Raw genomic sequence first — 13,962 nt, 5'->3', positions numbered from 1 at the left:
TATATAAATAGGTACATATTAATTAGCTATAAGGGGACTTCCCTTATAGCTCAGTTGGTAAAGAATCTGCCTGCAATCTGGTTTGATTCCTGGGTCAGAAAGATCCACTGGAGAAGGGATAGATTACCCATTCCAGTATACCTGGGCTTCCCTTGTGGCTCAGCTGGTAAAGAATCCGCCTGCAATGCGGAAGACCTGGGTTTGATCGCTGGTTTGGGAAGATCCCCTGGGGAAGAGAAAGGCTACCCACTCCGGTATTCTGGCCTGGAGAATTCCATGGACTGTATAGTCCATGGGGTCACAAAGAGTCGGTCACAACTGAGCGACTTTCACTTTCACTTTCTACTTGTTATCCACAAATGATTGCTTGATTTTAAAAAATTCAAACCTATGTGCTTAAATCTCCTGAAAAAAAAATACGATTCATGCGATAGAATGAGTATTGGATTCTGTGTTAGAACACCAGCATTTTATCATGCTCTCCTGTTCACTGGTTTGAAATACTTGAAAAATTATTTAAACTCCTCAACCTCAACTTGGTCACCTGAAAAGTGGAGATTCTATCTGAGGGTCAAGTAAGCAAAATTTAAACGTGATGACATACTTGATGATGCTTTGTGTACTATAGACATTGTATAGATTTTATGGAATTACCTGTGTTCACCGATTCAGTGTCAACATAAACATTTGCACAGAATGACGCTAATGAAAGACCAATCAAGGGACCAATGATACCTCCTGTTTTGATTAACCCTAAAAATGAAGGTAAACATAAAGTTATGGTAAAGTACTACACCCACATAAAGAGTTCTAATCCCATGAAGAGTCTGAGGATCAAATCGTTTTTACCCTAGATATTTTTGCCTTATGTACTCAATCTGTTGGAAACTTAACTTGGTTTACAATAAGTAACACGGTTGTTTCTTTAAATGTTGAAAAAAGAATCTCATAATTTGACGCCACTTTCTCTAGGCCTCCAAATTCTCTTTCACGCCAGGTTACAAGTAAAGGCTTGTGATTAGAAGAGATTAGCTGCAGCAGGATGAGGATATTGTATGCAAACTTCCTTCTCCAAGATGAAAATATCCCTTTTTACTTATGAAAGACTAACTTAAAATGATCAGAATGTTTGTATGACTCCATTCCTTAATAATGATTTTGAAATGAATCTAAGGAAATGCGAATCTTTAAATTCTATGGCATCATATTCCACAATCTCAAATTGACCTGGTAAATTGATAAGACAAAGATTAGATTAATAGACTGTCCATATTATGATTCAAAACCATTTTCTCTTGTGGTATTATAGGTTGGTTAGAGTGATGGCCTTTTATGGCAAATTCTGTTGTGTTTTGTGAGTAAACCATTACTGTGTCCCATATTGGAATAGAATTTTCAATACTGTATCATGGGTGGATATTTTGATTACAGCTGAGATCTTGCTATTGAAAAAGTCACATTATGGAGCAAAATCCTTTTGATTTTTTCCACAGTTATATTTCTGAATGAATTTTAAAGCAATATCAGGTTATGATAAATTTCTTGGGGCATATTTTCAGAAAAATTTCATTCCCAAATCAACAACTTGATAATGTCCTTAAATGTACAAACTTCTAAATTTTGATAAAATCTAAGTATCTATTTTTTTCCTCTTGTTGCTTGTGCTTTTGGTTTCATATTTAAAAACTGTTGTCTAATTCAAAGTCATGAAGATTTACACCTGTGTTTCCGTCTAAGAGTTTCATAGTTTACCTCTTATATTTGGGTCTTTTATCCATCTTGAGTTAAATTTTTGTATATGGTACCAGGTAGGAATCCAAGTTCATACTTTGGCACCTGGATAGCCAGCTGCCCGTTAACCATTTGCTGAAAATAATCTTTTTATATATGGTACCAGGTAGGAATTTTTGTATATGGTACCAGGTAGGAATCCAAGTTCATACTTTGGCACCTGGATAGCCAGCTGCCCTTTAACCATTTGCTGAAAATAATCTTTTCTCATTGAATGATCTTAACATCTATCTTAAAGTCAATTAACCATAGAGGTATGGGTTTATTTCTAGACTAGCACTTCTATTCTATTGATCTATATATCTACCCTTGCGGCAGAATCACAATGTTATTATTATAATTTTGTAGTAAATCTTGAAATCAGAAGTGTGGGTCTGTTTTTTTTTTTTTAATTTTATTTATTCATTTATTTTTGACTGTGCTGGGTCTTCATTACTACATGGGCTTTTCTCTAGTTGTGGTGAATGGAGGCTACTCTCACTGCAGAGCTGAGGCTCTAGGGCACACAGGCTCAGTAGCTGTGGTACATGGATTTAGTTGCCACAGGCATGTGGGATCTTCCTGGACCAGAGATCAAATCTGTGTCCCCTGTATTGGCAGATGAATTCCCAACCACTAGACCACCAGGGAAGTCCATTGTTCTTATTTTTAAGGATGTTTTGGCTACCCAGTGTCCCTTGCATTTCCATTTGCATTTTAAGATCAGCTTGTCCATTTCTCCATAAGTAAAAGCAAGTGGTACTATAATTTTCCTAGGCATTGCACTGAATATGTAGATCAATTTGGGGAATACTCTCAAGTTAGAATACTTGAACTTTTTCTGGTTCTATCCTCACTTTTATGATACTTCTCTTCCATCTTACTGTCATATCCTTTCTTATCCTCCACATCCCCCTCTTCATCCTTACTTGACTTTTTACTCGTCTGGATTGTTATCATCAGCTATCTCATGACTTGTCTATAATTCTGAGTGTATAGTGATCCTTCCCTGCTTCCATTAAAAATCAATGCATGAGCTTCTTCAACTTTCTTCCTCTTTACTTCAGGATAGATCTTCATTTATTTCCTATGCCTTCTCCATAGTTCTATGGGTTAGTCCACCCTGTACACACCTGACTTCTTGATGCTAACCCTTTCTTTCTTCTCTAATGTCTTGTTCAACCAAACACTCTCTCTTGTGTATCTGTTCAATCTCCCTCATCCACTGATTTCTGCAATATATCAAATTCACACTGATTTCTTTCCTGCCATTACACTCTGCATCTACTTCCTCACCACTCACTCTACTGCTGCTGCTGCTTCTGCTAAGTCGCTTCGGTCGTGTCCGACTCTGTGCGACCCCATAGACGGCAGCCCACCAGGCTCCCCCATCCCTGGGATTCTCCAAGCAAGAACACTGGAGAATCCCAGGGATGAGGGAGCCTGGTGGGCTGCCGTGACTCTACTCAAATGCTATCACTTTCTACTCAAAAAACTCTCAGTGATCTCTTTGCCACTTATCTGTTAGTTGCTCAGCCACTTATCTAGTGTCCTTTTTATGGTCTTCGTCTTCTTATCTGGCCAACTTTCTTTTGACGCTCTTCTTCTTAAGACTCAGAAATCTACACATTCATCTATTGTTCTACTTTTTCCCTTATGACTACCCCTTTTTTAAATTTTCTTCCTTCTACTTCCTTCCTTCCTTCTACTTCCTCCCTTACTTCCTTCTATTCTACAAATAAGAATTGTTGCTTAGTATATTATCCTGGGACCTTTCACTATATAGCATAAGTCATCCTATCACAATCTTATTTCTCCCTCTTGATTTTATTTTTTTCTCTGTATAGATGATTCTCAAATTTTATGTCTAGCTTTTGTATTCTCTCCTAAACTCTAGAGACATACACGGAAATTTTTTCTTGGTATATAGCTAGTTAAATTATACCTGGCCATATTTATTTCACTTTCCCCTAAGTTTAATGTAACTCTTGAAATTTAATTATATACATATTTATCAAATTTTATTTATTTATAATTATGTAGTTATTTGGTTTCCCAGGTGGCTCAGTGATAAAGAATCTAACTGCAGATGAGGGTTCAATCCCTGGGTCAGGAAGATTCCCTTGAGGAGGGCATGGCAACCCACTCCAGTATTCTTGCCTGGAAAATCTTTTGGACAGAGGAGACCAGTAGGCTACAGTCCAGATGGTCACAAAGAGTTAGACACAACTTAGCAACTGAGCACATGTAGTTATTTATATACTAAATTTTATATGGACAATGTCTTACTCATCTTAATACATCTAGAGATTATCAGTTCTTTCTATGTATTATATACTCTAATATTTGTTGAAGAAAGAAATACATATTTTAATAAGGCATTCGTTAATTTATTGCAGGTGAGCATTTTGTATTCTTTCAATATAAGTATGTAGAGGGATTTGAAAGCGTTGAATAGAAAGACACTGAAAAAGATTATTGCAAAATCAATGTCATCAAAAAATCTCCCAAAGTTGCTTCAAATAATGGTTCCTAAATATTTTAACTCCTCATTATGTGTAGCTCTGTTCCTACCTTCTCTCACCCTCTTTGATTTTTCTGGTTTTAAAAAGCTATTTCAACATTAACAGCAAAATGTCCCAGTATTCAAAGTTATGATTTTACAATTAACAACAGGTGGAATAACTAAGGAATATGAACAAATTATGTACAATAAATTAAGACTTTTTAGGAGATTGTAAGGCAACATACAAAGGTGGATGTTAAGTTGCCTATTGTGGGAGGTACTGATAGATTTTAGGAAAGGAAATTTCAGGAAACATAACCAAAGGTCTGAAGACAGATATTTATAGAAAATGTTGTATAGAGGTTGTGATATCATAGAGAGATTGTGATAAAGAGAAACTATATAGGAAACTAAATAGATAAATTGAGGGCAGAGCTAGGAATAAGTGGAGGGCTCATATTTAATAGTCAGCATGCTTCATCAACATGAGAGAGGACATTTGATATATTTGAGAAAAATTATACTGCAAAAATTTTTATAAGAAATTGATTTTAAATACTACAGATCAAATGACCAATATCAAAGCTAACAAAGACCTGAACAAAAATAGAAGTAATGAAAATAGAAAGATTTTGAATAAATGACATTTTAGAGAAAACACTGCTAAATTTCTTCATAGATTGGGTATATATTGGTGCCAAGAAACTGGAGAAGGCAAATAGAACTCCAGGGGAACTAGATTATCAGTATTTTCAATAGTAAAAAGCAATTTTAGCGAAGTGGCTTACTTGGAGATAGCCTATAATTGCTCTGTTCAACAAACTTTAATTGATGGCCAATTGCGCCAAAGCCCTCTGTTCAACATTCTGGAAATGCCTAAGTATCTAAATAAATAACTCATATCCATGCTCAAGGAAATTACTGAAAAGAAGCTAAGGTAGATTCTCCAACTCACCAATATACAAAGGAGAGTTTTCAAATTTGGCAAAATCTTCTATGTAGGAAATACCCAAAGGCATGATGGGAGTTTCACCAATTCCACGTATAATATTTCCAACTAGTACATACACCCACATTAATGATTTAACTTCTTTCACACATTCTGCATTAGAAGAAAAAAAACATTGCATTAGTGTTTGAGTAGTGAAATATTAGCAATATTTAACTCTGAGTTTTTGGTAAGCATGTCACAGTTCTTATGTGACCTCAGCACTTGTCAACAATTTACTATGCCAGAGTCTGGATGGGAGGGGAGGTTGGGGGAAATGAACACATGTATATGTATGGCTGAGTCCCTTTGCTGTCCACCTGAAAGTATCTCAACATTGTTAATCAGCTATTTTGTTGTTGTCATTTCATTGCTACATCATGTCTGATTCTTTGTGACCCCAGGGACTGTAGCCAGCCAGGCTTCTCTGTCCATGGAATTCTCCAGGCATGAATACTGGAGTGGGTTGCCATTTCCTTCTCCAGGGGATCATCCCAACCCAGGGATCAAACCCAGGTCTCTTGCATTTCAGGCAGATTCTTTAGCACTGAGCCACCCCAGGGAAGCCGATTAATCAACTCTTTCGTTGTTGCTATTTAGTTGCTATGTTGTGTTCCATCCTCTGAGACCCCATGGACTGTAGCCCACCAGGCTCCTCTGTCCATGGAATTTCCTAGGCAAGAATACTGGAGCGGGTTGCCATTTCCTTCTCCAGGAGATCTCTCTGAATCCAATATAAAAGAAAAAGTTATAAAAAAAAATATTTAATTCAAAGCAATATTGCATAAAGTGAAAAAATTTTACTATGCCAACAAAGACTCATCGGGCCATCTTTTTTGCATTTTCTAATAGTTAGGTATGGCCAACAATAAGTGGTATCCTGGAGCCAGTTCCTACTGGGTTAGGAGAGATGAGTATACACATGTCTTCCCGATTCAGTATTTAGCAGTAGTTTCGTGAGAGTATTTACACCACAGAAATTTACCAACACTAAAAATCATAGCTTTTTTTCCCCTCCAGAGACTTAATTTACTAGCAACTACTAAACTTAGTTAACTGCTATAACTGCTACCCAATTTATATACTAACTTTGGGGAGAGGAAAAAACACAAATATCTCTTTCTAGAATTGTTACTATATTTATAAGATTCAAGAGTTTAAGTTCTCTGCAGTTATAATTATTTTCTAGAAACTAAAAATATTTAACTGGGTAGTAATATAGAGTCCACTATGTACTTGACCACCAAATAACTTTTTCTAAAATTGAAGTACAGTGACTTACAATACTATATCAGTTTCAGGTGTACAACATAGTAATTCAATATCTTTATAGATTATACTCTATATAAGGCTATTATAAAATATTGGCTATATTCCCTGTGTTGTACAATATATCCTTTTGTCTAATTTATTTTACCTAGTAGTTTGTATCTCTTAATTCCCTTCTCCTGTTCTCCCCTCTCCTATCCTTCTCCCCACTGGTAATCACTAGTTTGTTCTCTGTACTTATGAGTCTGTTTTGGATTTGATATATTCATTCATTTGTTTCATTTTTTAGATTTCACATATAGATCAAAACATACAGTGTTTCTCTTTTTCTGACTTATTTCGCCAAGCTTAATACCCTCCATGTTGTTGTAAATGGCAAAATTTCATTCTTCTTCGTGGCTAACATATTCCATTGTGTATATACCACATCTTCTTTATTCATTCATCTGTTGATGGATGCTTAGCTTGCTTCCATATCTTGGCTATTGTAAATAATGCAACTGTGAACATTGAGATGCATGTATCTCTATGAATTAACATTTTTGTTTATATATATAAATATATATATATATAATATACATACAGGAGTAGAATTGCTGAATCCTAAGGAAATATTAAAAAGCAGAGACATTACTTTGCCAACAAAGGCCCACTAGTCAAAGGTATGGTTCTTCCAGTGGTCATGTATGGATGTGAGAGTTGGACTGTGAATAAAGCTGAGCGCTGAAGAATTGATGCTTTTGAACTGTGGTGTTGGAGAAGACTCTTGAGAGTCCCTTGGACTGCAAGGAGGTCCAACCAGTCCATCCTAAAGGAGATCAGTCCTGGGTGTTCACTGGAAGGACAGATGCTAAAGCTGAAACTCCAGTACTTTGGTGAAGAGTTGACTCATTGGAAAAGACCCTGATGCTGGGAGGGATTGGGGGCAGGAGGAGAAGGGGATGACAGAGAATGAGATGGCTGGATGGCATCACTGACTCAATGTATGTGAGTTTGAGTGAACTCCAGGAGTTGGTGATGGACAGGGAGGCTTGGCATGCTGTGATTCATGGGGTCGCAAAGAGTCGGACATGACTGAGCAATTGAACTGAACTGAACTGAAGGAAATGGCTACCCATTTTTTTCCCCAGTATTCTTGCCTGGGAAATCCCACTGACAGAAGAGCCTGGCAGGCTGTAGTCCATGGGGTCACAAAGAGTCAAACATGACATAGCAACTGAACAGCAATATGTTAGCTCTATTTTTAATCTTTTGGGGGCTTCCATACTGTTTTTCACAGTGGCTATACAAATTTACATTCCCATGGGGGCCTACAAGAGTTCCCTTTTCTCCATATCATCGCCAACATTTGTTGCTTGTCATCTTTTTGAGGACAGCTATTCTGGCAGGTGTAAGATGGTATCTCATTGTGGTTTTTGATTTGCATTTTCCCAACGAGTAGTAAACTGTGCCACCTGCAGAAGTGAGGGTCCTGAACACAGCTGGGTCTTGAAATTTCTTGTGAGGCTATCTGTCAGTCATGTCCAGTCCAGAAAATCATAATCACCATTTCTTGGTATTCATATTTTATCTTTGATGAGCATAAAGATTTATGTCTATAGATATTAAGCAAATTCTAGGTTTTCTCTAAGGCAAAAATGAATATACCAAGGAATCAAGGAATCGACACACTCTCCTGGAGGCACACCATATTGGGAAGGCAACCATATTTATCTACTACAAAGCACATTAAGAAAAATAGGAAATAGGAAATAGGACCTGAATCATTCTTTGGTAAAAACCAGCTCAAGGAGAACACAGGCTACTACTGATGTCACTGTTTCCCTTTGTTTCCCCAGGGGGTTCCTTTAGCTCAGAGTTTCTCAGACAGCTATTCTTAAACTCCTTTGAACTATTTAGAATAAGGACCCACTATACAATAGCACAGGAAACTCTACTCAATACTTAATAATGGCCTATATGAGAAAAGAATCTAAAAAAGAATGGATATATGTATAACATTCACTCTGCTGTACACCTGAAACGAACACAACATTTTAAATCAACTATACATCAATGAAAATTTAAAGAAAAATAAACTATTTTGCTTCCCTCTTATTCCATGCTGGTAGTGACATTTCCAACCTAGGGGACCACCATAACTTTCACTAATATGAATCCAGCATGAAAATGTCCCCATCACAGGAAAAGAAGTTCTGGTCTGAGGCAAGTCAGTAGGGTCACCTCTTTGCTATAGAATATCAGTTGTTTGCTATTCAGTCACTCAGTCATGTCTGACTCTTTGTGACCCCATAGACTGCAGCACACAAGGCTTTCCTTTCCCTTCACTATCTCCTGGAGTTTGCTCAAACTCATGTCCATTGAGTCAGTGATGCCATCCAACCATCTCATCCTCTATCATCCTCTTCTCCTTCTTCCTTCAATCTTTCCCAGCATCAGGGTCCTTTCCAGTGAGTCAGTTCTTTGCATCAGGTGGCCAATAATACAACACAACTCTTAAGAATTTTCTTTCTACCTCTGTTTCCTATTTAGATAATTGTATAGACCAAATTGTCAGTAAAACCCATCCTTCTAAAATGCTTTCCACAATGGAATTAACTCTACAGTGGCCTTGGGAGGATGTATTTGACTTATTTTTTTTTTATATCTGTTTATTTATTTGGCTGCAACAGTTCTTAGCTAGGGCAGGTGGGATCTTTTTAGTTGCGGCATGTGAACTCTTAGTTGTGGCATATTGGATCTAGCTCCCTCATCAGGCCCCCTGCATTGGGAATGCAGTCTTAGCCACTAGATTACCAGAGAAGTCCCTGACTTTTTTTAAATAACCATTTTAAAGACTAGACAAGGCAGTCTTAGTAAGTATATGCAAATATAAGAGGACTAACATTCTCTGTTTTCCATTCCTATTCTCTGTGATCCTCTCAAAAATCCTGGAGGCGGGGTGGGGGTTGGAATATCTTTTTGTTCATTTACCTTACTTAACCAAACCCAATAACTCATTCAAAGCCCCTCCATAGAAAGTGTTCAGTTACAAATTAACTAAAGTAATGAAATTTATAACCTGATGGGTCTTTCGTTGGTTTGAAAATCTGGGTTCCATTTTCCATACACAAGAAACTGTTTGAGGACAAATTGCCGGAAACTGAAACTGTAGATTCATATTCATATCTGTATGAACACAAAAACACGCTTGTGTTATGGAGTCGATGAGGACAATGTGAGCATTGTGAAGATGTTCATGCTTCATTTAAGATACAACATCCAAACCCAGGAAATGAGATATCCTTTTATCTTTGCCACCCAATCATCCTGGATTGATGTCAAAAAGAACTTGCCACTCATGTAAATGTGCGATTCACTCACAGTTAGCTTTTGATTATCTGCATATCTACACTTTAGATTACCTAACATCAACCTTTTGTGATTTTTAGGTGATCATTTCCTGGAAATATTACTGTGGGATAAGGAACAAAAACTAAGAAAAATAATAGACTCTACAAAGTATAATTAGGAAAATAAAGGATTGTGGGGTGAGAGGAACAACATAATGAAACAAGTCTCCCACTTTATTTTCTCTAAGGTTGGCTCATAAGATACATATTCCCACTTTCTGAGAATTCAGACAATAATCTTTTCATGCATTCACCAATCTCCAAGAAAAACAAAACATTTGCCCATCATAATGAGAGACCTTTGAATATTCAAACACTGTGACAGTGCAGTGTAATGATGTTTTCTCTTCTCATAAGAACAAAATGGTTAATAATTATGAATGTATATCTTATATACCATAGGCAAATTATCACAAGAACATTAGGCCCTTTCCAAAAATTAAATTATTTTTTAATTAATTTTTGTTGGAGTATAGTTGATTCATAATGTTACGTTAGTTTCTGTTGTACAGCAAAGTGAATCAGTTGTACATATACATACATCTGCTACTGTGTGCAAGAATCCCTTAGAAGAAATGGAGTGGCCATCATGGTCAACAAAAGAGTCCGAAATGCAGTACTTGGATGCAATCTCAAAAATGACAGAATGATCTCTGTTCGTTTCCAAGGCAAACCATTCAATATCACAGTAATCCAAGTCTATGCCCCGACCAGTAACACTGAAGAAGCTGAAGTTGAACAGTTCTATGAAGACCTACAAGACCTTCTAGAACTAACACCCAAAAAAGATGTCCTTTTCATTATAGGGGACTGGAATACAAAAGTAGGAAGTCAAGAAACACCTGGAGTAACAGGAAATTTGGCCTTGGAGTATAAAATGAAGCAGGGCAAAGGCTAAGAGAGTTCTGCCAAGAGAACGCACTGGTCATAGCAAACACCCTCTTCCAACAATACAAGAGAAGACTCTACACATGGACATCACTAGAGGGTCGACACTAAAATCAGATTGATTATATTCTTTGTAGCCAAACATGGAGAAGCTCTATACCACCAGCAAAAGTAAGACCAGGAGCCAACTATGGTTCAGATCATGAACTCTTTATTGCCAAATTCAGACTTAAATTGAAGAAAGTGGAGAAAACCACTAGACCATTCAGGTATGACCTAAATCAAATCCCTTATGATTATTCAGTGGAAATGAGAAATAGATTTAAGGGCCTAGATCTGACAGACAGAGTGCCTGATGGACGGAGGTTCGTGATATTGTACCGGAGACAGGGATCAAGACCATCCCCAGGAAAAAGAAATGCAAAAAAGCATAATGACTGTCTGCGGAGGCCTTACAAATAGCTGTGAAAAGAAGGGAAGTAAAAAGCAAAGGAGAAAAGGAAAGATATAAGCATCTGAATGCAGAGTTCCAAAGAATAGCAAGGAGAGATAAGAAAGTTTTCCTCAGTGATCAATGCAAAGAAATAGAGGAAACAACAGAATGGGAAAGACTAGAGATCTCTTCAAGAAAATTAGAGGTACCAAGGGAACATTTCATGCAAAGATGGGCTCGATGAAGGACAGAAATGGTATGGACCTAACAGAAGCAGAAGATATTAAGAAGAAAAGAAAACTTCTGTGGCAAGAAAACACAGAAGAACTATACAAAAAGATCTTCACGACGGAGATAATCATGATGGTGTGATCACTCACCTAAAGCCAGACATTCTGGAATATGAAGTCAAGTGGGACTTAGGAAGCGTCACTATGAACAAAGCTAGTGGAGGTGATGGAATTCCAGTCGAGCTATCAAATTCTTAAAGATGATGCTGTGAAAGTGCTGCACTCAATATGCCAGCAAATTTGGAAAACTCAGCAGTGGTCACATGACTGGAAAAGGTCAGTTTTCATTCCAATCACAAAGAAAGGCAATGCCAAAGAATGCTCAAACTACCACACAATTGCACTCATCTCACATGCTAGTAAAGTAATGCTCAAAATTCTCCAAGCCAGGCTTCAGCAATACATGAACCATGAACTTCCTGATGTTCAAGCTGGCTTTAGAAAAGGCAGAGGAACCAGAGATCAAATTGCCAACATCCGCTGGATCATGGAAAAAGCAAGAGAGTTCCAGAAAAACATCTATTTCTGCTTTATTGACTATGCCAAAGCCTTTGACTGTGTGGATCACAATAAACTGTGGAAAATTCTGAAAGAGATGGGAATACCAGACTCCCGAACCTGCCTCTTGAGAAACCTGTATGCAGGTCAGGAAGCAACAGTTAGAACTGGACATGGTACAACAGACTGGTTCCAAATAGAGAAAGGAGTACGTCAAGGCTGTATATCGTCATGCTGTTGATTTAACTTATATGCAGAGTACATCATGTGAAATGCTGGGCTGGAGGAAGCACAAGCTGGAATCAACATTGCTGGGAGAAATATCAATAACCTCAGATATGCAGACGACACCACCCTTATGGCATAAAGTGAAGAGGAACTAAAAAGCCTCTTGAAGAAAGTGAAAGAGGAGAGTGAAAAAGTTGGCTTAAAGTTCAACATTCAGAAAACAAAGATCATGGCATCTGGTCCCATCACTTCATGGCAAATAGATGGAGAAACAGTGGAAACAGTGGCTAACTTTATTTTTCTGGGCTCCAAAATCACTGCAGATGGTGATTGCAGCCATGAAATTAGAAGACGTTTACTCCTTAGAAGGAAAGGTATGACCAACCTACACAGCATATTAAAAAGCAGAGACATTACTTTGTCAACAAAGGTCCATCTCCTCAAGACTATGGTTTTTCCAGTGGTCATCTATGGATGTGAGAGTTGGACTATACAGAAAGCTGAGCGCCAAAGAATTGATGCTTTTGAACTCTGGTGTTGGAGAAGACACCTGAGAGTCTCTTGGACTGCAAAGAGATCCAACCAGTCCATCCTAAAGATCAGTCCTGGGTGTTCATTAGAAGGACTGATGTTGAAGCTGAAACTCCAATACTTTGGCCACCTGATGCAAAGAGCTGACTCATTTGAAGAGACTCTGATGCTGGGAAAGATTGAGGGCAGGAGGAGAAGGGGACGACAGAGGATGAGATGGTTGGATGGCATCACCAACTCAATGGACATGTGTTTGGATGGACTCTGGGAGTTGGTGATGGACAGGGAGGCCTGGCATGCTGCAGTTCATGGGATCGCAGAGAGTCGGACATGACTGAGCGACTGAACTGAGACTGATACATATATCCACTCTTTTCTAGATTCTTTTCCCTTTTCAGTCCTTATGGAGCATTGAGTAGATTTCCCTTGCTATACAGCAAGTTCTTATAGTTATCTATTTTAAATATCATAGTGTATATACGTCAAGATCCCCATGCCCTTTCTCTGAAAGTGAATTATAAGCTGCGATAATGGAAGAAAATATCTCCAGCTAAATCTCTCTTTGTTAGAAATTATGCTGGACTAGTTTCTATATTTCTACTAGATAAGAGAAAGCCAAAATAAATAAATAAATAAACTTACCCTTCTGAGTTCCATATGAGCTAAAGAATGTTATACTAGGAAGTCACTGATAATTCTAGTTTCTCTGCTATTGAACATAATAAAAAGGGTCAATATACCTTCCCCTTAGAACAATTGTCCAGTCATGGCCACAGAGCTCGGCTGTGAACTGTGGACAAACGCTTCTGTCTCCTCACCCATGATCCCATGACACATGCCAGCTTCAGACAAAAGACTAGCACCTTTAGCAGAGGGTAGAAAGAAATATAAATAATAGCTGAATATTACTTGATGTTGTCTTGGATAGGATAGAAAATAAAAGGATAGTAAAAACTTTTTGCCTGAAAACTCCTGATCCCTTCAGAAATACCTGAGGAGATGTCATATCATTTTCATTTGTCTGATCCACAAAACTCATCAAAATAATTCATTCTAAGTCCGTTCATCCCGAAAACTTCAGCAAAATGACAGCTGATGGGTTATAAAATGGTAAAGGAAATATAATGTCACAAAGGTAAAGAGAATGGAAGATTGACAAGAAGAAAGGG

The 13,962-nt window shown here is 37.7% G+C and overlaps 1 protein-coding gene across 11 annotated transcripts in view; it reads right to left on the bottom strand.

The window, feature by feature from the left end:
• SLCO1A2 (solute carrier organic anion transporter family member 1A2) overlaps positions 1-13,962 on the bottom strand; it is a 120,059-nt gene that overhangs the window by 35,143 nt on the left and 70,954 nt on the right. For all 11 annotated transcript variants that reach the window (XM_070789988.1, XM_070789987.1, XM_070789986.1 and 8 more), the window contains 3 exons: positions 9,595-9,701; positions 5,232-5,378; positions 655-753 (listed from right to left, as the gene is read on the bottom strand). In XM_070789988.1, coding sequence (XP_070646089.1) covers positions 655-753; positions 5,232-5,378; positions 9,595-9,701 — 353 coding nt within the window. The remainder of the gene's footprint in view (positions 1-654; positions 754-5,231; positions 5,379-9,594; positions 9,702-13,962) is intronic.

This window comes from Bos indicus, chromosome 5, assembly GCF_029378745.1.
Source record: "Bos indicus isolate NIAB-ARS_2022 breed Sahiwal x Tharparkar chromosome 5, NIAB-ARS_B.indTharparkar_mat_pri_1.0, whole genome shotgun sequence".
NCBI lineage: Eukaryota > Metazoa > Chordata > Mammalia > Artiodactyla > Bovidae > Bos > Bos indicus.
Note: the sequence above shows the minus strand (reverse complement) of the source record. Positions and strands in the feature narration are given on the sequence as shown.